At 33.7% G+C, this 26,173-nt stretch overlaps 3 protein-coding genes across 3 annotated transcripts; all 3 read right to left on the reverse strand.

The window, feature by feature from the left end:
- Positions 1 to 185: 185 nt before the first annotated feature.
- On the reverse strand, positions 186 to 1,687 carry LOC147790128 (exopolygalacturonase-like). Its single transcript, XM_087128325.1, has 4 exons — positions 1,553 to 1,687; positions 1,165 to 1,467; positions 541 to 1,068; positions 186 to 449 (listed from the first exon to the last, which is right to left on the reverse strand). The coding sequence occupies exons 1-4, from the start codon at positions 1,685 to 1,687 to the stop codon at positions 186 to 188; spliced, it is 1,230 nt and encodes a 409-aa protein (XP_086984451.1).
- A 9,627-nt stretch (positions 1,688 to 11,314) lies between these two features.
- On the reverse strand, positions 11,315 to 12,961 carry LOC147790129 (exopolygalacturonase-like). The gene is made up of 4 exons (XM_087128570.1): positions 12,806 to 12,961; positions 12,418 to 12,720; positions 11,794 to 12,312; positions 11,315 to 11,702 (listed from the first exon to the last, which is right to left on the reverse strand). The coding sequence occupies exons 1-4, from the start codon at positions 12,938 to 12,940 to the stop codon at positions 11,439 to 11,441; spliced, it is 1,221 nt and encodes a 406-aa protein (XP_086984696.1). The 5' UTR covers positions 12,941 to 12,961; the 3' UTR covers positions 11,315 to 11,438.
- Positions 12,962 to 22,688: 9,727 nt separating this feature from the next.
- On the reverse strand, positions 22,689 to 24,190 carry LOC147790130 (exopolygalacturonase-like). The gene is made up of 4 exons (XM_087128326.1): positions 24,056 to 24,190; positions 23,668 to 23,970; positions 23,044 to 23,571; positions 22,689 to 22,952 (listed from the first exon to the last, which is right to left on the reverse strand). The coding sequence occupies exons 1-4, from the start codon at positions 24,188 to 24,190 to the stop codon at positions 22,689 to 22,691; spliced, it is 1,230 nt and encodes a 409-aa protein (XP_086984452.1).
- Positions 24,191 to 26,173: the final 1,983 nt, after the last annotated feature.

Here is a 26,173-nt window from a genome sequence, read left to right on the forward strand (position 1 = left end):
TTATGTAAGAGGACTTTATTATAGTATAAAAATAGAATCGTTAAGTATTAATTCTCCTAAATTTTAAAAATACAATTATTGAAAACATGCCCAACATCATGGCATGTTGTAAATCGAATTTTGAAAGTTAAAATAAAAATGATAGGAAGAATGGTTTGAAACATTTGTCGGCATTAAAAGATTATTCAATCAGTCGACGGAGTGGTCTCAGGTGGCGCTGGTTTAGCACAGATGGGAGGGTTTTGCTTTCCAGAAACGGTCGGTTTCACATTTGCACACTCAGACACAGCTGGCCCTTCTTTACCACTATAAGTGAGGTCAATATCAGCAATTTCCACCCCCTCACATGGATTACTTTTACTGCAAACGAGTTTGACTGCAACCGGAGTAGAAGATGTACCCCTGATATTCTTGAAACTAACTTTGCTAATCTTAATGGCGGATGGAACCTGGATGTTCAAAATAAACATTAAACATTAATTAATACTTGTTCAAAAGAAAATAAGTTGGAAACCAACGAGGTTCGAATTTAATACACACCTTTCGGTTGCACTGATTCCATGGACAATATTCTTGATCTATGATGATAGGGTTGGCAACATTTTCCATTTCAATATCTTCAAAATGCATGTCAGAGGCTGGGTATGAGACGGCAGAATCTGGCCATGATTTGATCCTGACACCATTTGTAGTACCGATTAATTTGCATTTCTTCACTGTAACTCCTACTACTTCTTTTTCAGTTTTGTACTTGCCCAAGCTGCCTATGCTAATGCCATGTCCCGGTCCGCAAGTAACATCACTAATGGTTATTTTTCTGTTAGTGTATCCTACAGATATACAATCATCTCCCGTTGCAATTGCGGTATTGAGAATGTAAACGTCTTCTGAATCGCCCAAGTGAATTCCATCGGTGTTGGGACTATTGTGTGGTGCAGTAATTTTCAGGTGATCGAAGGTAAGATTCTTGCCGGCCAAAACATTGATATGAAAATTCTTGCTATCCAACGAAGTTATGTCCTTCACTATCGAATTTGTGATGAAATTGAACTTCAAATTCTGCCCATTTTAAACAAACAAAGAAAAAACACTCCCATGTTAAAGCATATAATGCTAACCCAGATTATAAGTTCTTTTTATAATTAAAGTAGTACGAGAATTTACCATGGGAAGCTTTTTGCATTCTTTCTTCAGGTGGCAATCATTCTTTTCCCAACCAGCTTTTCCTTGGCCATCGAAAACTCCAGTACCAGACAATGTCAAATGATCGACGTATTCCATAACAAGCAACCCATCTCCTTCCGTGTCGGTAGGAGAAGCTTGTAATGTTCCTTCAACTAGAAGCTCAATAGCACTTTTACATGGACCTTTGAGCCTGGATTCTCCTAATTGATAAGTTCCTTTTGGAACCAATACTTTACTTGGAGTAGCCGAAGCACATGCTTCCTTCCATGCATCTGCTAAAGCCTGTGAATTCAACCATTTCATTTGAGAAAAATATTTTGTACAAAATGAAATTTTCGTTTATCAACTTAAACAAATGTACACGTACTTTAGTAGCATCAGCATTAGGTTTGGCACCAAATGTCGTAATATCAAAAACACCGCTAGTAGCATCAACGGTAGCATTAGACACCAACAATAGCAACAGTGGTATTAATGCCATAAACTTTGATATCAATCCCATCCTTTCTAGTTCACCTGTCTCTTCTACCTTACCTTATTTTCTTTTCTTTTGGTACAAATTCTCAAACTTCTTAGGAATAAGAATTGATTTGAATGCATTCACCAACTCAAACCCTCTTTATATACAAACACAAAAATAACCAATTCAAACTAGCTAAATTTGTTAAAAGATAATTACGTGGTTTAAGGCAGGCCCTATAATTAGTTTTACCTTAAAGGAGGGAGGACTGGTTTGGTTTGGTTGAACATAACTCCTTCATTAAATTTATATATTAGATAAATGTACATCCTACAATTTTCAACAAAAGAACACGATAAAAATTATCCTCAAAGAGTTTATCAAAATTTTAATATATACATTTATATATATTAGTTTTCAAACTCTATAGTATTACTCTCTACTTTTCTTACTTTTATTCCTATCTCACAAGTTCTCCTCTTTTTCTCCGGAGAAATATATCGATGAGAATAAATATTTTTGATTTTATTGTTTTTAGCGTGTATCAAAAATATATTAAAACGATGTGATGGAAAAAAAATTTCTTTAGTCATTTTTCAGCAATATTGGTCGGTCGAGGCCCGTTCATGCCCAATTGGTTAGTCGGGCTTGTCCATTTCCAATCCTAATGGACAAACCCTCGATCCAATTTTCTCTCAATTCTTCACATGTCTTGTTACGTGATTGATACATTCTATTGGGCGCACTTGCCGTATATTTTTCAGAATCAGCTCTAGAAAATTTGTAATCTATTTTTTAGAATCCGCTCTAGAATCAATATAAATGTATAGAATTTTATCTGTTGTTTTCTCAATTATTCTGGATGAATGGAGTTGTAGGGTTGCTTGTGATACGTCATGCGGAGTACACTTGGATTGATCAAGATCCCCTTCAGCTGTGATTTTTTTGGATCTTTATGCGGTCTCTTGCAGAAAATAGGTTGTAGCGTTTGGGCACGGTTCCCTCTACCTCCTTAGGCTGTTCTTGTTCCTTTTGTCAATGAATTCCTTTAAAGTTTCTTTTCTAAAGGAAACAAGAAGAGAAACAAAATTGAGCCCAATGGTGTTATCCTCGAAGATATTATTTAACTTTCTGGGATGATAACCCACCGTGAATTATGAAGTTAGTGGATATCATGTAAGGGGTATGGAATGAAATGATGAAAAAAATTTAGAATTTCAGGCTATTTCGAGGTTGAACGACGCATCAGTGCACAGGCTTCACGCGCACGTGGAGGTGCGAGTAACCAAGGAGTGGGACATGTGGGCAACGAGTGTAGTACGCATGTGGGTGGTGGAGGCTTATTTCAAGTTTCAGCTCGTTCTGTTCAACTCCTTTTGACCTGTTTTATCAATATTAGCTTATACTAACCTTGAAAATCATTAGATATAGGTCAAATTAAGAGAATTTGTGACGAAATTACCATATTATGAACAATTATGAAAGCAAAGGAATTGACGATTCATGTAAGTAGTATCTCGAAGCTCCTAAACAAGCATGTTACCATGGGATTAAGAGCTAGAAACGTTGAATGTATGTAAATGGCACGAGCTAAATAATAATAATAATAATAATAATAATAATCATGAATCCATGCCTAAAATGTGAGCATATTAGAGAATCGTGATTAGTAAGTATGATGTACGACTCTAGTTTATGCTTATGAACTATTTACGATATGGAGATGTGAATGAGTATTCTTAGTCTACTAATCCCGGCAAAACCCGTAACCAATGCGATGTGTGCCAAGTTGGGAACAATAAATATTTATGACCAGAGAATTTAGTGGACAAACCGTATTTGACCGAGAGTGAGCCTTACGTACGAGTCTAAAATTTGTAGTGAACATAAATAGAGCCAACAAATAAAACTTAAGGTTGCTAGAACACCTTAATATCAACGGGGAGGTCCTAGTAGATGAGACTAGGAGCCAAGGTAATGGTTGGATGGAGGACTCTATCCACACCAAAAGCCTAAGAATAACCCATTGGGAATAAAACTTAAAATATTTCCAAAAAATAATAAAATTTGTTAATGATAAGTTAGCTAGTTGAGGAGTAAATTAATTACTCGTCAAAATTATTTTTAATTTTTGTTTTTAGATAAATGTGAAGTAATGTGATCCAGATGACTGTGTAGTCGAGTTGGAGACTTAGGGATCCTACCTAGACCGGTAATTTGTGTCAATAGTAAGAACAGTGAATCAAACTTTCGAGTAAGGCCGATATTGTATTAAATTTATATTTAACATATCATTTAATTTTTAAAAATTTAATTTTGTCAGAGATTTACTAAACACAAATGGAAAGTTCAAATATTTATAAGCTAGATCTATTTAACTTTTTTTTTTTTTCTTAGAATCTAAAAATAAACTAGACAAACAAAATTTTGAGATTAATTTCCGTATATTCAAGGAAATGCATGAGTTTAAAGTATATTTTCTTACATTTAAAAATATTTTAAAGAGTTTCAAAGGTCAATTCAAACAAGCTTCGAGAATAATTAGTTGGTTTCTTCATATGTATAGATGCACATTACTCCATACGAAGCTGAGTTACTACCTTACAAAGAGTAGCCAATTTTATAGAATTAGTACCATTTTTGTATCCAAGTTTTCTTTTATTCAACATAGATATTAGACATGTATGGTTTAACTACTATATGGATCCCCTTTGACATTTGATCATTTTAATATCTCTACGTTCTAAATGTTCGTTGTTTTTTGTTCTTGCATTTTTAAATTTGATTCATTTTGGTCTATATACTTTTTAAACACGACTACTTGACTTTCTGTTTGCAAAATTTTAACCTACAATTTATACATAATGGAATCCATTTAATACATGTAGACTATATTTTAGGAAGGATGAGAGGAAAATGAAAATGAAGAGATTAAGATGAGTCTTGGGACAAAAATAGACCTATTGAAAAGGAATAGACAAAAATAGTTTAAATCTATTAAAAATAAAATAATCCAAGTTATCCTTCTCACTTAAAAGAACTTTTAGACGTCTGTAATAAGTTTATTATGGTAGGCGATGCATTAGAGCATTTCATATGTTACTATTCCCATGTTCCAACGTTATCCAACGGCTATTAAATTCATGTCTAATCAGATTAATCTAACACGTTAAGAATATATTTTTTGTAGAGTTAGCAAAACTTTATAAGTAATAATTTTTGACGCACTATTTGATCGAAATAGATGGGAAAGGATAGTTTCATTAATATATCAACTGGTTCAATCTACAGTGTATCTCCAAGAAAACAGGAATGACGGATAAACATTATAGATCAACTAGTTCCAACGTGCATAAACTTGGTGTTTAATCTGAAGAAATGTCATGAGAATTTATGTCTTAAAATCTCGTAATTAATAATTTGATTTAAAAAAATTTATTTAGAGTTTAAAGAGTATCCATCCTATGAAAAATTGAAAGTTATTAGTGTCACGTCGTGGACCTCTGGAAAGATCATGTTTAAGTAGTAATATAAATGGTTTATAAAATATGGATAAAGTTGGGTGCTTTATTCTGATAACATTGTTGTTATGAGCCACGATTGTTACAAATGATTTGATCCAAGTCTTTCAAGTGAAAATATGAGTAGAGATACCTCGTAGAATGAGTTTGTGTAGGACTAAACCAAAATAATTTATCCATTTTTCTTTCTAATAAATTTTTTACTTGAGAAGATTAATATTTTACCGTATGATCATATGCAACTCGATCTTAATTCTAAGTGAGTTACGAACTCTACTTATTAGGGTTTATCATTTGATTTGCAAGGTTTGAACAACTTTCCTAACCAATTCAATATGTCTTCCATTTTAGAGACTAACCAAACAGAGAGTTGAGGACATGTCTTATGAGATGTAATTCAGTTATTTTAATATCAAGTAAGTAAAAGAGTAGTTTTCTAAGTGATGACATGAGAACTTGAATAAAAGGTCCCTACCCTCTTATCATGGTTGGATCATAAACAATTGTTCTTTCAAGAATTTGTGGTAATTAACAACTTAAATATAGTTACAAGGGCAAAACAAACGTTTGACCTAACCATAATTACGATAAGCTCTTAAAGGATCTAGTAATAATTTCATCTATGTAACAACTTGTCGTGCAGCGTATAGGAGTGCAACTCTAAATTTATCGTGGAGTGGCGTATAATTAGTGAATGATCATTAAATGAAGAATTTAAATAAGTGACATGTAGGTTCATAAACATATTAAATATAAAAGAAAAATGGTTTATTTATTACAGAGTTCAAATTAATATTTAATACGTGGTCTATATCAACTCACAAAAAAAATTATATTATAATACATTAATAAAATAATTAATGTATTTTAAATACATTAAAATAATTATTGTTGAAGTAATGTTGTCACATGGTAAGCATTTTAATTTCATATTTGTAATATGTTATTTGCAAACTTGATGGTTTAAGTATATTGGAAGCATTAAATTTAAGATTTTATATTTATTTTAACTCAGAATGTCATATAAATTTCATCATGAAAAATCCGTCATAGAAAGTTTTATACCCCTGAATTCTCGACATTGCATTAATCGATTTAGGAAAAGTCCATAAGTATATTCAACTATCCATACAAAACTAACATTCACATTCACGGTTTTATCTTCCTAATGAGTTTACATTTTTCATGTTTCAAGCAGCTTAAAATTAAATTTAATTTGTTTTCAATGGATTTAGACTTTGAGATAATGTAATGGTTTGGAATTAAAATATATATATTTAAATTTGGTCCCATATCTCGCGATTTCGGGCGAGGCATTATTTTTGCAAAAGTAACCAACACAACCCTCCCTTAAATTCACATCTCTCATCCCTTATAAACACATCCAAATCCACACATTTACGGACCTGGGCAGGTAAGGGAGACAAATCTTGGATTTTAGGTTGTCGTATCTCTCTCGGGCCTCTGCTATAGGTGAACCACACTTCTACAACGCCCACGACCTAATACAAGCAGTCCATCCCGGAACGTATCAGCCCAGTGTGACTCAACCCAACCCATACAGCCCGCAGTTAACTTGAATAATGACCCGCCTCATTCCCGCGTTGACGCAGCTTGGCGGCGCAGTGGACTTGGCTTCTCAGCTAGACAGCTCGTTTAAAAATTATATACCATTTCCTAAGTTTTGGACCTTCCTAAAACCATTTTTACCTTATTTAAGGCATTTGAGATCCGTAAGACTCCTATCTATCCAAATTTAGTTAGGTGTAGGACTTATGTTAGAAATAATCATCATGTTTAGTTAGGCTAAGAGGTTTATATGCCGTAAGCATGTTATATGAATTGATATAGGTGAGAATTAAGCATTGGAATATAGTTTTCGAAGCGGCTGTCGAGTAATTAGTAACTTCGGTCAAGGCCAATCTTTTAGTGGTCTTACGGTTGGAGTAAGCTAATTGGTTGATGTATGATGGTGCATGCATCATATTAATTATGTGATGCTTATATGCTCTTTGTATTACCATGTATGCATGTGATATCCAATACACTATATTATGAATGAAATGAAATGTCATGTATGAAATTTTATGTCTTACCATATAAGTTACGTGATGGATTACGTGATATATACCATGTACATGATCCATATATGAAATATGTTATGGGGGGAAAGAGAAACGAAATGAAACAACTATTATGTTAGGAATGAAAATCATGGGACCTCATGCATGTATGTATGTCATGTACATCGGGATACTTCCCCGTAATGTTATGCTAGTACGGATGCGTACCTTCGATATTTATGTTTGTCATGATATCATGTGGGTCTTTCCTTTTCTGAGGCATCCAGTGACGTGTAATATTTTGTCCCAACCAAGTGAGGCCCAAGGGGTAGGTGTACGAGCCCGCCTAATGGGTCCATGAGCGTGTACGTGGGCCGTGAGTGAAAAAGTACCATGCATCAAACCCTATCCGAAACTAGAAAGAGCCTAAGGTCATGTTACGGTTTTAAAAGATAGATCTCAATCATGTATTGTGTGTGACTGCTTTACTAACTCCAATAGTGGGTTGACTTACCGAGAATTTCGTAAAATACTCAAGTCACATGTTACCTTATATTTTTTAAGTAAAGCCAAAACTCTCATGCACGAATGACGATAAACACTGGAAAGACCATGGAAGTTAGGATAGATCATGATAGGACAGCAGCATTGAATTTGAATTTAATTAGTAGTTGGTAGGTGTTTTATGCCAATTTGTTTTATGTTAAAAACCATGTTATATTTATTTATGTTTCGAACTGAATATGTAAGTCAATGCCTTTATTTTAAAAGTATTTATATGAATTTCTGCCTATGTGATTAAAGCATGCTAGGGTAACGTCACTAATTAACCTAAAAAAATTAGGGGCATTACCAATAATGTTTTGTTTTAAACGGTTGAAAATAGTAAAATATCAAGATTATTCCTAAAGTAAATTAGTTTGAGATAGAATTAAAAACCTAGCTTAACATTACTTTCATTCATTAATATAAATATAATAATTCATAATAACGAACTTAAAATAAAAATTGACTATGAGAAAACTCTATGGATAGTTTTATATAGATTAAGGTATTTTAGTTGATTGAAAGGAAATATCTGTAAGTAAGTAGGAGTTGAGTTGACTTAGAGTTGGATTAGTTTTTTTTAATTATTTTAAAAAGGTGATAATTAACTTTCAAAAATCAATTTAACCAACCTCTAAGGTTTATGAGATTAATCTAATTTGTCTGAGTAATAGTGTAACGCCCCTAATTTTCTTACCTAGATCAGACACGTCATTACATGCATGCCTTTAATAACATATGCGAAAATCTAAATAAAAATTTTAAACGAAGCCATGAACTTACATGTTTAATTTAAAACAATAAATAAAAATAATGTCGTCGTCGGTAACATAGATTTTTTTGTACAAAAATCAAGAGCTACCTATGGAACTATTAATTGAAAACAATGCATACTACCGTCCTATCTCAGCTTCCATGACCATTCCAGCATTCATCGTTATCCGTGCATGGACGCTTTATCTTTACATGAAAAATAAGACTAGCATGTAGCTCGAGTATTTTAGTAAATACTCAGTAAGTAATCTCATTGTTGGAGTCAGGTAATGCAAACATACACATACATGATGGAACCTATCTTTTAAAACAACGTATCATGAGCTTGAGTTCTGCCCAGTTTAGGTAGGGTTGGATGTGTGGTACTTCCCCATACACGGCCCACGCACGCACACATGGACATAGCAGGCAGACTCGTATACGTACCCCTGGGTCTGGCTTCATCGAACTAAACACGCTAATGCGTCGCCGGACACCACAGAGTGAAAGGCTCACATGATATGATGATGAACAAAAATATCGAAGGTATGCGTCTGTACTAACATAACATAACGAGGAAATATCCTAATGCACATGACATTGATAAATGCATAATAGCTTAAAATCATAGCATATAATAAGAATCATTTCGTTTTTCCTTTCATTCATGTCATAGTACACATATGAATCACGTATGAATAGTACTTATCACGACTTATATCACACACATTCATAACATGGCTTCACATGGCATTACATATCATGACGTAGCATGGCATCACACACATTCATAACATGGCCTCATAGGTCATCACATAACATACTTAAAATAGCATAACATTCCTAATTGTGTGCATGTAAGGGCCACAGGGCAAGCATGCTTCATCATACAATCCTTCCAACCAACAAATGTAGAGTCACTCACTTGTTTAGCCCAGATTCCCTTGTTGAACGATGAAAGTTCCACATTTGCTAATTTAGGGAATGATCGTTGGTTTATAACAAGGAATACTCTATCCATTGGTGTGAGGCCTTTTGGGGAAACCCAAAGCAAAGTCACGAGAGCTTATGCTCAAAGTGGACAATATCATACCATTGTGGAGAGTCGTGTTCGTCTAACCTCCCTAACTATTTTATAGGTGTTCTTAGGACATAGTATTAAACTTAGTTTAGCTAAACATATTGATTACTCCTAGTTTTAGCTAAAAAAAATATATTAAATTTGAGCAAATAGGAGTCCTACGGACTTAAAATGGCCTCAATACTGTCAAAAACAACTTTTTAAGGGTCGAAAATGTTGGAAATGATTGGCGTTTAGATTTTAAACACTTTTTTTTACTGTTTTATACACTCCTTTTCTTCGACATTCTATTCTAAATCATCAAGGTTGATCATTCCCCAAGAGAATTTCGAAAAACATAATTCGGGACTTTTGAAGCACGTGCTAAAAATACTGAGTAACGTTGATGTTTTTCGAAATTTTCTTGGTGAATGATCAACCTTGATGACTTAGAATAGAATGTCGAAAATTAGGGTTTCGATTTTAAACACTTTTTTTTACTGTTTTATACACTCCTTTTTTGTTCGATCAATTCTAAATCATCAAGCTTGATCATTCCCCAAGAAAATTACGAAAAACATCAACTGTTACTCAATTTTTTTAGCACGTGCTTGAAACGTTCTGGATTAGGGTATCTTTAAGCACTTTTTTACTATTTTATAACTCCTTTTCTTCGACATTCTATTCTAAATCATCAAGCTTGATCATTCCTCCTAAGGAAACCTTCGAAAAACATCGATCGTTACTCAGTTTTTTTTAGCACGTGCTTCTAACATTTTAACTAGAGAGAGTAGGGGCCTCTCATGGTCGAGGCTTCTCCCGTCGATCTTCATCCTCGTCAAAGCTTTTCTACTAATAAGCTGACATTTTAGTGACAAATGGAGGCTGAATCGGACCCAAAGTACTTCTCCCTTTCTCCTCAAAACTTTTTTTTGACTTCTCCCTCACCCAACAAAATTGTGATATGTTTACAAATAATCCCTCCCATTTTTCAGTTGTTTTAGAATATTTCAACTATTTCTAGAATTGTTTTTATATCTAATATGTCGGTTTCTTGTAAAACTAGTTTTTACCTTGTTTGCATTGTAAAATCCTGTATTCCTATTCAAATTAGAATTCTAAACTCTCTACGCCCTCTGGGATAAGATATTTTTCGAAACAAGCAAATCATAATGGTAAGATATTTTCCGAAACAAGCAAATCATAATGATTGCTGGTTTTATTATTTTCATTCGTTTTTTGCTATATTGCAATGGATTCAGCAAAACTCTTCTTATAAGAATAGCCTTTTTCTTGATAGCTTTGATTAATTTAGTACTTATTCTTATGAACTAATGAAATACGTATGATTTTATTTTCCTTTATTAAGATCTTTCTAGTTTGCTACCCATATTTTCTAAGTTAATTCCAATGATAGTTTATTTTGAATTAAATTATAAAGGGAGACTTTGTCCTTAATATTTCTTTTTATAAACGGTGTATTTTATATAACAGATTTTGAAATTTTAATGGTGTATTCCATAAATCTTATTGCTGTATTTTTAAAATTATTTATTAATACTTTCCATTTGTAATTTTTCCATTGTAAGGAACCTCCACAAACAGCGTGATACTAAATTCATGGTCTTCTGGTCTTCTCCTCCTTCAAAGCAAAAGCAATGTCAATTATGTAAGAGGACTTTATTATAGTATAAAAATAGAATCGTTAAGTATTAATTCTCCTAAATTTTAAAAATACAATTATTGAAAACATGCCCAACATCATGGCATGTTGTAAATCGAATTTTGAAAGTTAAAATAAAAATGATAGGAAGAATGGTTTGAAACATTTGTCGGCATTAAAAGATTATTCAATCAGTCGACGGAGTGGTCTCAGGTGGCGCTGGTTTAGCACAGATGGGAGGGTTTTGCTTTCCAGAAACGGTCGGTTTCACATTTGCACACTCAGACACAGCTGGCCCTTCTTTACCACTATAAGTGAGGTCAATATCAGCAATTTCCACCCCCTCACATGGATTACTTTTACTGCAAACGAGTTTGACTGCAACCGGAGTAGAAGATGTACCCCTGATATTCTTGAAACTAACTTTGCTAATCTTAATGGCGGATGGAACCTGGATGTTCAAAATAAACATTAAACATTAATTAATACTTGTTCAAAAGAAAATAAGTTGGAAACCAACGAGGTTCGAATTTAATACACACCTTTCGGTTGCACTGATTCCATGGACAATATTCTTGATCTATGATGATAGGGTTGGCAACATTTTCCATTTCAATATCTTCAAAATGCATGTCAGAGGCTGGGTATGAGACGGCAGAATCTGGCCATGATTTGATCCTGACACCATTTGTAGTACCGATTAATTTGCATTTCTTCACTGTAACTCCTACTACTTCTTTTTCAGTTTTGTACTTGCCCAAGCTGCCTATGCTAATGCCATGTCCCGGTCCGCAAGTAACATCACTAATGGTTATTTTTCTGTTAGTGTATCCTACAGATATACAATCATCTCCCGTTGCAATTGCGGTATTGAGAATGTAAACGTCTTCTGAATCGCCCAAGTGAATTCCATCGGTGTTGGGACTATTGTGTGGTGCAGTAATTTTCAGGTGATCGAAGGTAAGATTCTTGCCGGCCAAAACATTGATATGAAAATTCTTGCTATCCAACGAAGTTATGTCCTTCACTATCGAATTTGTGATGAAATTGAACTTCAAATTCTGCCCATTTTAAACAAACAAAGAAAAAACACTCCCATGTTAAAGTATATAATGCTAACCCAGATTATGAGTTCTTTTTATAATTAAAGTAGTATGAGCATTTACCATGGGAAGCTTTTTGCATTCTTTCTTCAGGTGGCAATCATTCTTTTCCCAACCAGCTTTTCCTTGGCCATCGAAAACTCCAGTACCAGACAATGTCAAATGATCGACGTATTCCATAACAAGCAACCCATCTCCTTCCGTGTCGGTAGGAGAAGCTTGTAATGTTCCTTCAACTAGAAGCTCAATAGGACTTTTACATGGACCTTTGAGCCTGGATTCTCCTAATTGATAAGTTCCTTTTGGAACCAATACTTTACTTGGAGTAGCCGAAGCACATGCTTCCTTCCATGCATCTGCTAAAGCCTGTGAATTCAACCATTTCATTTGAGAAAAATATTTTGTACAAAATGAAATTTTCGTTTATCAACTTAAACAAATGTACACGTACTTTAGTAGCATCAGCATTAGGTTTGGCACCAAATGTCGTAATATCAAAAACACCGCTAGTAGCATCAACGGTAGCATTAGACACCAACAATAGCAACAGTGGTATTAATGCCATAAACTTTGATATCAATCCCATCCTTTCTAGTTCACCTGTCTCTTCTACCTTACCTTATTTTCTTTTCTTTTGGTACAAATTCTCAAACTTCTTAGGAATAAGAATTGATTTGAATGCATTCACCAACTCAAACCCTCTTTATATACAAACACAAAAATAACCAATTCAAACTAGCTAAATTTGTTAAAAGATAATTACGTGGTTTAAGGCAGGCCCTATAATTAGTTTTACCTTAAAGGAGGGAGGACTGGTTTGGTTTGGTTGAACATAACTCCTTCATTAAATTTATATATTAGATAAATGTACATCCTACAATTTTCAACAAAAGAACACGATAAAAATTATCCTCAAAGAGTTTATCAAAATTTTAATATATACATTTATATATATTAGTTTTCAAACTCTATAGTATTACTCTCTACTTTTCTTACTTTTATTCCTATCTCACAAGTTCTCCTCTTTTTCTCCCGAGAAATATATCGATGAGAATAAATATTTTTTATTTTATTGTTTTTAGCGTGTATCAAAAATATATTAAAACGATGTGATGGAAAAAAAATTTCTTTAGTCATTTTTCAGCAATATTGGTCGGTCGAGGCCCGTTCATGCCCAATTGGTTAGTCGGGCTTGTCCATTTCCAATCCTAATGGACAAACCCTCGATCCAATTTTCTCTCAATTCTTCACATGTCTTGTTACGTGATTGATACATTCTATTGGGCGCACTTGCCGTATATTTTTCAGAATCAGCTCTAGAAAATTTGTAATCTATTTTTTAGAATCCGCTCTAGAATCAATATAAATGTATAGAATTTTATCTGTTGTTTTCTCAATTATTCTGGATGAATGGAGTTGTAGGGTTGCTTGTGATACGTCATGCGGAGTACACTTGGATTGATCAAGATCCCCTTCAGCTGTGATTTTTTTGGATCTTTATGCGGTCTCTTGCAGAAAATAGGTTGTAGCGTTTGGGCACGGTTCCCTCTACCTCCTTAGGCTGTTCTTGTTCCTTTTGTCAATGAATTCCTTTAAAGTTTCTTTTCTAAAGGAAACAAGAAGAGAAACAAAATTGAGCCCAATGGTGTTATCCTCGAAGATATTATTTAACTTTCTGGGATGATAACCCACCGTGAATTATGAAGTTAGTGGATATCATGTAAGGGGTATGGAATGAAATGATGAAAAAAATTTAGAATTTCAGGCTATTTCGAGGTTGAACGACGCATCAGTGCACAGGCTTCACGCGCACGTGGAGGTGCGAGTAACCAAGGAGTGGGACATGTGGGCAACGAGTGTAGTACGCATGTGGGTGGTGGAGGCTTATTTCAAGTTTCAGCTCGTTCTGTTCAACTCCTTTTGACCTGTTTTATCAATATTAGCTTATACTAACCTTGAAAATCATTAGATATAGGTCAAATTAAGAGAATTTGTGACGAAATTACCATATTATGAACAATTATGAAAGCAAAGGAATTGACGATTCATGTAAGTAGTATCTCGAAGCTCCTAAACAAGCATGTTACCATGGGATTAAGAGCTAGAAACGTTGAATGTATGTAAATGGCACGAGTTAAATAATAATAATAATAATAATAATAATAATCATGAATCCATGCCTAAAATGTGAGCATATTAGAGAATCGTGATTAGTAAGTATGATGTACGACTCTAGTTTATGCTTATGAACTATTTACGATATGGAGATGTGAATGAGTATTCTTAGTCTACTAATCCCGGCAAAACCCGTAACCAATGCGATGTGTGCCAAGTTGGGAACAATAAATATTTATGACCAGAGAATTTAGTGGACAAACCGTATTTGACCGAGAGTGAGCCTTACGTACGAGTCTAAAATTTGTAGTGAACATAAATAGAGCCAACAAATAAAACTTAAGGTTGCTAGAACACCTTAATATCAACGGGGAGGTCCTAGTAGATGAGACTAGGAGCCAAGGTAATGGTTGGATGGAGGACTCTATCCACACCAAAAGCCTAAGAATAACCCATTGGGAATAAAACTTAAAATATTTCCAAAAAATAATAAAATTTGTTAATGATAAGTTAGCTAGTTGAGGAGTAAATTAATTACTCGTCAAAATTATTTTTAATTTTTGTTTTTAGATAAATGTGAAGTAATGTGATCCAGATGACTGTGTAGTCGAGTTGGAGACTTAGGGATCCTACCTAGACCGGTAATTTGTGTCAATAGTAAGAACAGTGAATCAAACTTTCGAGTAAGGCCGATATTGTATTAAATTTATATTTAACATATCATTTAATTTTTAAAAATTTAATTTTGTCAGAGATTTACTAAACACAAATGGAAAGTTCAAATATTTATAAGCTAGATCTATTTAACTTTTTTTTTTTTTTTCTTAGAATCTAAAAATAAACTAGACAAACAAAATTTTGAGATTAATTTCCATATATTCAAGGAAATGCATGAGTTTAAAGTATATTTTCTTACATTTAAAAATATTTTAAAGAGTTTCAAAGGTCAATCCAAACAAGCTTCGAGAATAATTAGTTGGTTTCTTCATATGTATAGATGCACATTACTCCATACGAAGCTGAGTTACTACCTTACAAAGAGTAGCCAATTTTATAGAATTAGTACCATTTTTGTATCCAAGTTTTCTTTTATTCAACATAGATATTAGACATGTATGGTTTAACTACTATATGGATCCCCTTTGACATTTGATCATTTTAATATCTCTACGTTCTAAATGTTCGTTGTTTTTTGTTCTTGCATTTTTAAATTTGATTCATTTTGGTCTATATACTTTTTAAACACGACTACTTGACTTTCTGTTTGCAAAATTTTAACCTACAATTTATACATAATGGAATCCATTTAATACATGTAGACTATATTTTAGGAAGGATGAGAGGAAAATGAAAATGAAGAGATTAAGATGAGCCTTGGGACAAAAATAGACCTATTGAAAAGGAATAGACGAAAGTAGTTTAAATCTATTAAAAATAAAATAATCCAAGTTATCCTTCTCACTTAAAAGAACTTTTAGACGTTTGTAATAAGTTTATTATGGTAGGCGATGCATTAGAGCATTTCATATGTTACTATTCCCATGTTCCAACGTTATCCAACGGCTATTAAATTCATGTCTAATCAGATTAATCTAACACGTTAAGAATATATTTTTCGTAGAGTTAGCAAAACTTTATAAGTAATAATTTTTGACGCACTATTTGATCGAAATAGATGGGAAAGGATAGTTTCATTAATATATCAACTGGTTCAATCTACAGTGTATCTCCAAGAAAACAGGAATGACGGATAAACATTATAGATCAACTAGTTCCAACGTGCATAAACTTGGTGTTTAATCTGAAGAAATGTCATGAGAATTTATGTCTTAAAATCTCGTAATTAATAATTTGATTTAAAAAAATTTATTTAGAGTTTAAAGAGTATCCATCCTATGAAAAATTGAAAGTTATTAGTGTCACGTCGTGGACCTCTGGAAAGATCATGTTTAAGTAGTAATATAAATGGTTTATAAAATATGGATAAAGTTGGGTGCTTTATTCTGATAACATTGTTGTTATGAGCCACGATTGTTACAAATGATTTGATCCAAGTCTTTCAAGTGAAAATATGAGTAGAGATACCTCGTAGAATGAGTTTGTGTAGGACTAAACCAAAATAATTTATCCATTTTTCTTTCTAATAAATTTTTTACTTGAGAAGATTAATATTTTACCGTATGATCATATGCAACTCGATCTTAATTCTAAGTGAGTTACGAACTCTACTTATTAGGGTTTATCATTTGATTTGCAAGGTTTGAACAACTTTCCTAACCAATTCAATATGTCTTCCATTTTAGAGACTAACCAAACAGAGAGTTGAGGACATGTCTTATGAGATGTAATTCAGTTATTTTAATATCAAGTAAGTAAAAGAGTAGTTTTCTAAGTGATGACATGAGAACTTGAATAAAAGGTCCCTACCCTCTTATCATGGTTGGATCATAAACAATTGTTCTTTCAAGAATTTGTTGTAATTAACGACTTAAATATAGTTACAAGGGCAAAACAAACGTTTGACCTAACCATAATTACGATAAGCTCTTAAAGGATCTAGTAATAATTTCATCTATGTAACAACTTGTCGTGCAGCGTATAGGAGTGCAACTCTAAATTTATCGTGGAATGGCGTATAATTAGTGAATGATCATTAAATGAAGAATTTAAATAAGTGACATGTAGGTTCATAAACATATTAAATATAAAAGAAAAATGGTTTATTTATTACAGAGTTCAAATTAATATTTAATACGTGGTCTATATCAACTCACAAAAAAAATTATATTATAATACATTAATAAAATAATTAATGTATTTTAAATACATTAAAATAATTATTGTTGAAGTAATGTTGTCACATGGTAAGCATTTTAATTTCATATTTGTAATATGTTATTTGCAAACTTGATGGTTTAAGTATATTGGAAGCATTAAATTTAAGATTTTATATTTATTTTAACTCAGAATGTCATATAAATTTTATCATGAAAAATCCGTCATAGAAAGTTTTATACCCCTGAATTCTCGACATTGCATTAATCGATTTAGGAAAAGTCCATAAGTATATTCAACTATCCATACAAAACTAACATTCACATTCACGGTTTTATCTTCCTAATGAGTTTACATTTTTCATGTTTCAAGCAGCTTAAAATTAAATTTAATTTGTTTTCAATGGATTTAGACTTTGAGATAATGTAATGGTTTGGAATTAAAATATATATATTTAAATCTGGTCCCATATCTCGCGATTTCCAGCGAGGCATTATTTTTGCAAAAGTAACCAACACAACCCTCCCTTAAATTCACATCTCTCATCCCTTATAAACACATCCAAATCCACACATTTACGGACCTGGGCAGGTAAGGGAGACAAATCTTGGATTTTAGGTTGTCGTATCTCTCTCGGGCCTCTGCTATAGGTGAACCACACTTCTACAACGCCCACGACCCAATACAAGCAGTCCATCCCGGAACGTATCAGCCCAGTGTGACTCAACCCAACCCATACAGCCCGCAGTTAACTTGAATAATGACCCGCCTCATTCCCGCGTGGACGCAGCTTGGCGGCGCAGTGGACTTGGCTTCTCAGCTAGACAGCTCGTTTAAAAATTATATACCATTTCCTAAGTTTTGGACCTTCGTAAAACCATTTTTACCTTATTTAAGGCATTTGAGACCCGTAAGACTCCTATCCATCCAAATTTAGTTAGGTGTAAGACTTATGTTAGAAATAATCATCATGTTTAGTTAGGCTAAGAGGTTTATATGCGGTAAGCATGTTATATGAATTGATATAGGTGAGAATTAAGCATTGGAATATAGTTTTCGAAGCGGCTGTCGAGTAATTAGTAACTTCGGTCAAGGCCAATCTTTTAGTGGTCTTACGGTTGGAGTAAGCTAATTGGTTGATGTATGATGGTGCATGCATCATATTAATTATGTGATGCTTATATGCTCTTTGTATTACCATGTATGCATGTGATATCCAATACACTATATTATGAATGAAATGAAATGTCATGTATGAAATTTTATGTCTTACCATATAAGTTACGTGATGGATTACGTGATATATACCATGTACATGATCCATATATGAAATATGTTATGGGGGGAAAGAGAAACGAAATGAAACAACTATTATGTTAGGAATGAAAATCATGGGACCTCATGCATGTATGTATGTCATGTACATCGGGATACTTCCCCGTAATGTTATGCTAGTACGGATGCGTACCTTCGATATTTATGTTTGTCATGATATCATGTGGGTCTTTCCTTTTCTGAGGCATCCAGTGACGTGTAATATTTTGTCCCAACCAAGTCAGGCCCAAGGGGTACGTGTACGAGCCCGCCTAGTGGGTCCATGAGCGTGTACGTGGGCCGTGAGTGAAAAAGTACCATGCATCAAACCCTATCCGAAACTAGAAAGAGCCTAAGGTCATGTTACGGTTTTAAAAGATAGATCTCAATCATGTATTGTGTGTGACTGCTTTACTAACTCCAATAGTGGGTTGACTTACCGAGAATTTCGTAAAATACTCAAGTCACATGTTACCTTATATTTTTTAAGTAAAGCCAAAACTCTCATGCACGAATGACGATAAACACTGGAAAGACCATGGAAGTTAGGATAGATCATGATAGGACAACAACATTGAATTTGAATTTAATTAGTAGTTGGTAGGTGTTTTATGCCAATTTGTTTTATGTTAAAAACCATGTTATATTTATTTATGTTTCGAATTGAATATGTAAGTCAATGCCTTTATTTTAAAAGTATTTATATGAATTTCTGCCTATGTGATTAAAGCATGCTAGGGTAACGTCACTAATTAACCTAAAAAAATTAGGGGCATTACCGATAATGTTTTGTTTTAAACTGTTGAAAATAGTAAAATATCAAGATTATTCCTAAAGTAAATTAGTTTGAGATAGAATTAAAAACCTAGCTTAACATTACTTTCATTCATTAATATAAATATAATAATTCATAATAACGAACTTAAAATAAAAATTGACTATGAGGAAACTCTATGGATAGTTTTATATAGATTAAGGTATTTTAGTTGATTGAAAGGAAATATCTGTAAGTAGGAGTTGAGTTGACTTAGAGTTGGATTAGTTTTTTTTAATTATTTTAAAAACTTGATAATTAACTTTCAAAAATCAATTTAACCAACCTGTAAGGTTTATGAGGTTAATCTAATTTGTCTGAGTAATAGTGTAACGCCCCTAATTTTCTTACCTAGATCAGACACGTCATTACATGCATGCCTTTAATAACATATGCGAAAATCTAAATAAAATTTTAAACGAAGCCATGAACTTACATGTTTAATTTAAAACAATAAATAAAAATAATGTCGTCGTCGGTAACATAGATTTTTTTGTACAAAAATCAAAAGCTACCTATGGAACTATTAATTGAAAACAATGCATACTACCGTCCTATCTCAGCTTCCATGACCATTCCAGCATCCATCGTTATCCGTGCATGGACGCTTTATCTTTACATGAAAAATAAGGCTAGCATGTAGCTCGAGTATTTTAGTAAATACTCAGTAAGTAATCTCATTGTTGGAGTCAGGTAATGCAAACATACACATACATGATGGAACCTATCTTTTAAAACAACGTATCATGAGCTTGAGTTCTGCCCAGTTTAGGTAGGGTTGGATGTGTGGTACTTCCCCATACACGGCCCACGCACGCACACATGGACATAGCAGGCAGACTCGTATACGTACCCCTGGGTCTGGCTTCATCGAACTAAACACGCTAATGCGTCGCCGGACACCACAGAGTGAAAGGCTCACATGATATGATGATGAACAAAAATATCGAAGGTATGCGTCTGTACTAACATAACATAACGAGGAAATATCCTAATGCACATGACATTGATAAATGCATAATAGCTTAAAATCATAGCATATAATAAGAATCATTTCGTTTTTCCTTTCATTCATGTCATAGTACACATATGAATCACGTATGAATAGTACTTATCACGACTTATATCACACACATTCATAACATGGCTTCACATGGCATTACATATCATGACGTAGCATGGCATCACACACATTCATAACATGGCCTCATAGGTCATCACATAACATACTTAAAATAGCATAACATTCCTAATTGTGTGCATGTAAGGGCCACAGGGCAAGCATGCTTCATCATACAATCCTTCCAACCAACAAATGTAGAGTCACTCACTTGTTTAGCCCAGATTCCCTTGTTGAACGATGAAAGTTCCACATTTGCTAATTTAGGGAATGATCGTTGGTTTATAACAAGGAATACTCTATCCATTGGTGTGAGGCCTTTTGGGGAAACCCAAAGCAAAGTCACGAGAGCTTATGCTCAAAGTGGACAATATCATACCATTGTGGAGAGTCGTGTTCGTCTAACCTCCCTAACTATTTTATAGGTGTTCTTAGGACATAGTATTAAACTTAGTTTAGCTAAACATATTGATTACTCCTAGTTTTAGCTAAAAAAAATATATTAAATTTGAGCAAATAGGAGTCCTACGGACTTAAAATGGCCTCAATAATGTCAAAAACAACTTTTTAAGGGTCGAAAATGTTGGAAATGATTGGCGTTTAGATTTTAAACACTTTTTTTTACTGTTTTATACACTCCTTTTCTTCGACATTCTATTCTAAATCATCAAGGTTGATCATTCCCCAAGAGAATTTCGAAAAACATAATTCGGGACTTTTGAAGCACGTGCTAAAAATACTGAGTAACGTTGATGTTTTTCGAAATTTTCTTGGTGAATGATCAACCTTGATGACTTAGAATAGAATGTCGAAAATTAGGGTTTCGATTTTAAACACTTTTTTTTACTGTTTTATACACTCCTTTTTTGTTCGATCAATTCTAAATCATCAAGCTTGATCATTCCCCAAGAAAATTACGAAAAACATCAACTGTTACTCAATTTTTTTAGCACGTGCTTGAAACGTTCTGGATTAGGGTATCTTTAAGCATTTTTTTACTATTTTATAACTCCTTTTCTTCGACATTCTATTCTAAATCATCAAGCTTGATTATTCCTCCTAAGGAAACCTTCGAAAAACATCGATCGTTACTCAGTTTTTTTTAGCACGTGCTTCTAACATTTTAACTAGAGAGAGTAGGGGCCTCTCATGGTCGAGGCTTCTCCCGTCGATCTTCATCCTCGTCAAAGCTTTTCTACTAATAAGCTGACATTTTAGTGACAAATGGAGGCTGAATCGGACCCAAAGTACTTCTCCCTTTCTCCTCAAAACTTTTTTTTGACTTCTCCCTCACCCAACAAAATTGTGATATGTTTACAAATAATCCCTCCCATTTTTCAGTTGTTTTAGAATATTTCAACTATTTCTAGAATTGTTTTTATATCTAATATGTCGGTTTCTTCTAAAACTAGTTTTTACCTTGTTTGCATTGTAAAATCCTGTATTCCTATTTAAATTAGAATTCTAAACTCTCTACGCCCTCTGGGATAAGATATTTTTCGAAACAAGCAAATCATAATGGTAAGATATTTTCCGAAACAAGCAAATCATAATGATTGCTGGTTTTATTATTTTCATTCGTTTTTTGCTATATTGCAATGGATTCAGCAAAACTCTTCTTATAAGAATAGCCTTTTTCTTGATAGCTTTGATTAATTTAGTACTTATTCTTATGAACTAATGAAATACCTATGATTTTATTTTCCTTTATTAAGATCTTTCTAGTTTGCTACCCATATTTTCTAAGTTAATTCCAATGATAGTTTATTTTGAATTAAATTATAAAGGGAGACTTTGTCCTTAATATTTCTTTTTATAAACGGTATATTTTATATAACAGATTTTGAAATTTTAATGGTGTATTCCATAAATCTTATTGCTGTATTTTTAAAATTATTTATTAATACTTTCCATTTGTAATTTTTCCATTGTAAGGAACCTCCACAAACAGCGTGATACTAAATTCATGGTCTTCTGGTCTTCTCCTCCTTCAAAGCAAAAGCAATGTCAATTATGTAAGAGGACTTTATTATAGTATAAAAATAGAATCGTTAAGTATTAATTCTCCTAAATTTTAAAAATACAATTATTGAAAACATGCCCAACATCATGGCATGTTGTAAATCGAATTTTGAAAGTTAAAATAAAAATGATAGGAAGAATGGTTTGAAACATTTGTCGGCATTAAAAGATTATTCAATCAGTCGACGGAGTGGTCTCAGGTGGCGCTGGTTTAGCACAGATGGGAGGGTTTTGCTTTCCAGAAACGGTCGGTTTCACATTTGCACACTCAGACACAGCTGGCCCTTCTTTACCACTATAAGTGAGGTCAATATCAGCAATTTCCACCCCCTCACATGGATTACTTTTACTGCAAACGAGTTTGACTGCAACCGGAGTAGAAGATGTACCCCTGATATTCTTGAAACTAACTTTGCTAATCTTAATGGCGGATGGAACCTGGATGTTCAAAATAAACATTAAACATTAATTAATACTTGTTCAAAAGAAAATAAGTTGGAAACCAACGAGGTTCGAATTTAATACACACCTTTCGGTTGCACTGATTCCATGGACAATATTCTTGATCTATGATGATAGGGTTGGCAACATTTTCCATTTCAATATCTTCAAAATGCATGTCAGAGGCTGGGTATGAGACGGCAGAATCTGGCCATGATTTGATCCTGACACCATTTGTAGTACCGATTAATTTGCATTTCTTCACTGTAACTCCTACTACTTCTTTTTCAGTTTTGTACTTGCCCAAGCTGCCTATGCTAATGCCATGTCCCGGTCCGCAAGTAACATCACTAATGGTTATTTTTCTGTTAGTGTATCCTACAGATATACAATCATCTCCCGTTGCAATTGCGGTATTGAGAATGTAAACGTCTTCTGAATCGCCCAAGTGAATTCCATCGGTGTTGGGACTATTGTGTGGTGCAGTAATTTTCAGGTGATCGAAGGTAAGATTCTTGCCGGCCAAAACATTGATATGAAAATTCTTGCTATCCAACGAAGTTATGTCCTTCACTATCGAATTTGTGATGAAATTGAACTTCAAATTCTGCCCATTTTAAACAAACAAAGAAAAAACACTCCCATGTTAAAGCATATAATGCTAACCCAGATTATAAGTTCTTTTTATAATTAAAGTAGTACGAGAATTTACCATGGGAAGCTTTTTGCATTCTTTCTTCAGGTGGCAATCATTCTTTTCCCAACCAGCTTTTCCTTGGCCATCGAAAACTCCAGTACCAGACAATGTCAAATGATCGACGTATTCCATAACAAGCAACCCATCTCCTTCCGTGTCGGTAGGAGAAGCTTGTAATGTTCCTTCAACTAGAAGCTCAATAGCACTTTTACATGGACCTTTGAGCCTGGATTCTCCTAATTGATAAGTTCCTTTTGGAACCAATACTTTACTTGGAGTAGCCGAAGCACATGCTTCCTTCCATGCATCTGCTAAAGCCTGTGAATTCAACCATTTCATTTGAGAAAAATATTTTGTACAAAATGAAATTTTCGTTTATCAACTTAAACAAATGTACACGTACTTTAGTAGCATCAGCATTAGGTTTGGCACCAAATGTCGTAATATCAAAAACACCGCTAGTAGCATCAACGGTAGCATTAGACACCAACAATAGCAACAGTGGTATTAATGCCATAAACTTTGATATCAATCCCATCCTTTCTAGTTCACCTGTCTCTTCTACCTTACCTTATTTTCTTTTCTTTTGGTACAAATTCTCAAACTTCTTAGGAATAAGAATTGATTTGAATGCATTCACCAACTCAAACCCTCTTTATATACAAACACAAAAATAACCAATTCAAACTAGCTAAATTTGTTAAAAGATAATTACGTGGTTTAAGGCAGGCCCTATAATTAGTTTTACCTTAAAGGAGGGAGGACTGGTTTGGTTTGGTTGAACATAACTCCTTCATTAAATTTATATATTAGATAAATGTACATCCTACAATTTTCAACAAAAGAACACGATAAAAATTATCCTCAAAGAGTTTATCAAAATTTTAATATATACATTTATATATATTAGTTTTCAAACTCTATAGTATTACTCTCTACTTTTCTTACTTTTATTCCTATCTCACAAGTTCTCCTCTTTTTCTCCCGAGAAATATATCGATGAGAATAAATATTTTTGATTTTATTGTTTTTAGCGTGTATCAAAAATATATTAAAACGATGTGATGGAAAAAAAATTTCTTTAGTCATTTTTCAGCAATATTGGTCGGTCGAGGCCCGTTCATGCCCAATTGGTTAGTCGGGCTTGTCCATTTCCAATCCTAATGGACAAACCCTCGATCCAATTTTCTCTCAATTCTTCACATGTCTTGTTACGTGATTGATACATTCTATTGGGCGCACTTGCCGTATATTTTTCAGAATCAGCTCTAGAAAATTTGTAATCTATTTTTTAGAATCCGCTCTAGAATCAATATAAATGTATAGAATTTTATCTGTTGTTTTCTCAATTATTCTGGATGAATGGAGTTGTAGGGTTGCTTGTGATACGTCATGCGGAGTACACTTGGATTGATCAAGATCCCCTTCAGCTGTGATTTTTTTGGATCTTTATGCGGTCTCTTGCAGAAAATAGGTTGTAGCGTTTGGGCACGGTTCCCTCTACCTCCTTAGGCTGTTCTTGTTCCTTTTGTCAATGAATTCCTTTAAAGTTTCTTTTCTAAAGGAAACAAGAAGAGAAACAAAATTGAGCCCAATGGTGTTATCCTCGAAGATATTATTTAACTTTCTGGGATGATAACCCACCGTGAATTATGAAGTTAGTGAATATCATGTAAGGGGTATGGAATGAAATGATGAAAAAAATTTAGAATTTCAGGCTATTTCGAGGTTGAACGACGCATCAGTGCACAGGCTTCACGCGCACGTGGAGGTGCGAGTAACCAAGGAGTGGGACATGTGGGCAACGAGTGTAGTACGCATGTGGGTGGTGGAGGCTTATTTCAAGTTTCAGCTCGTTCTGTTCAACTCCTTTTGACCTGTTTTATCAATATTAGCTTATACTAACCTTGAAAATCATTAGATATAGGTCAAATTAAGAGAATTTGTGACGAAATTACCATATTATGAACAATTATGAAAGCAAAGGAATTGACGATTCATGTAAGTAGTATCTCGAAGCTCCTAAACAAGCATGTTACCATGGGATTAAGAGCTAGAAACGTTGAATGTATGTAAATGGCACGAGCTAAATAATAATAATAATAATAATAATAATAATCATGAATCCATGCCTAAAATGTGAGCATATTAGAGAATCGTGATTAGTAAGTATGATGTACGACTCTAGTTTATGCTTATGAACTATTTACGATATGGAGATGTGAATGAGTATTCTTAGTCTACTAATCCCGGCAAAACCCGTAACCAATGCGATGTGTGCCAAGTTGGGAACAATAAATATTTATGACCAGAGAATTTAGTGGACAAACCGTATTTGACCGAGAGTGAGCCTTACGTACGAGTCTAAAATTTGTAGTGAACATAAATAGAGCCAACAAATAAAACTTAAGGTTGCTAGAACACCTTAATATCAACGGGGAGGTCCTAGTAGATGAGACTAGGAGCCAAGGTAATGGTTGGATGGAGGACTCTATCCACACCAAAAGCCTAAGAATAACCC

This window comes from Cucurbita pepo, chromosome 11 (assembly GCF_057944985.1).
Source record: "Cucurbita pepo subsp. pepo isolate OVF chromosome 11, ASM5794498v1, whole genome shotgun sequence".
Classification (NCBI taxonomy): domain Eukaryota; kingdom Viridiplantae; phylum Streptophyta; class Magnoliopsida; order Cucurbitales; family Cucurbitaceae; genus Cucurbita; species Cucurbita pepo.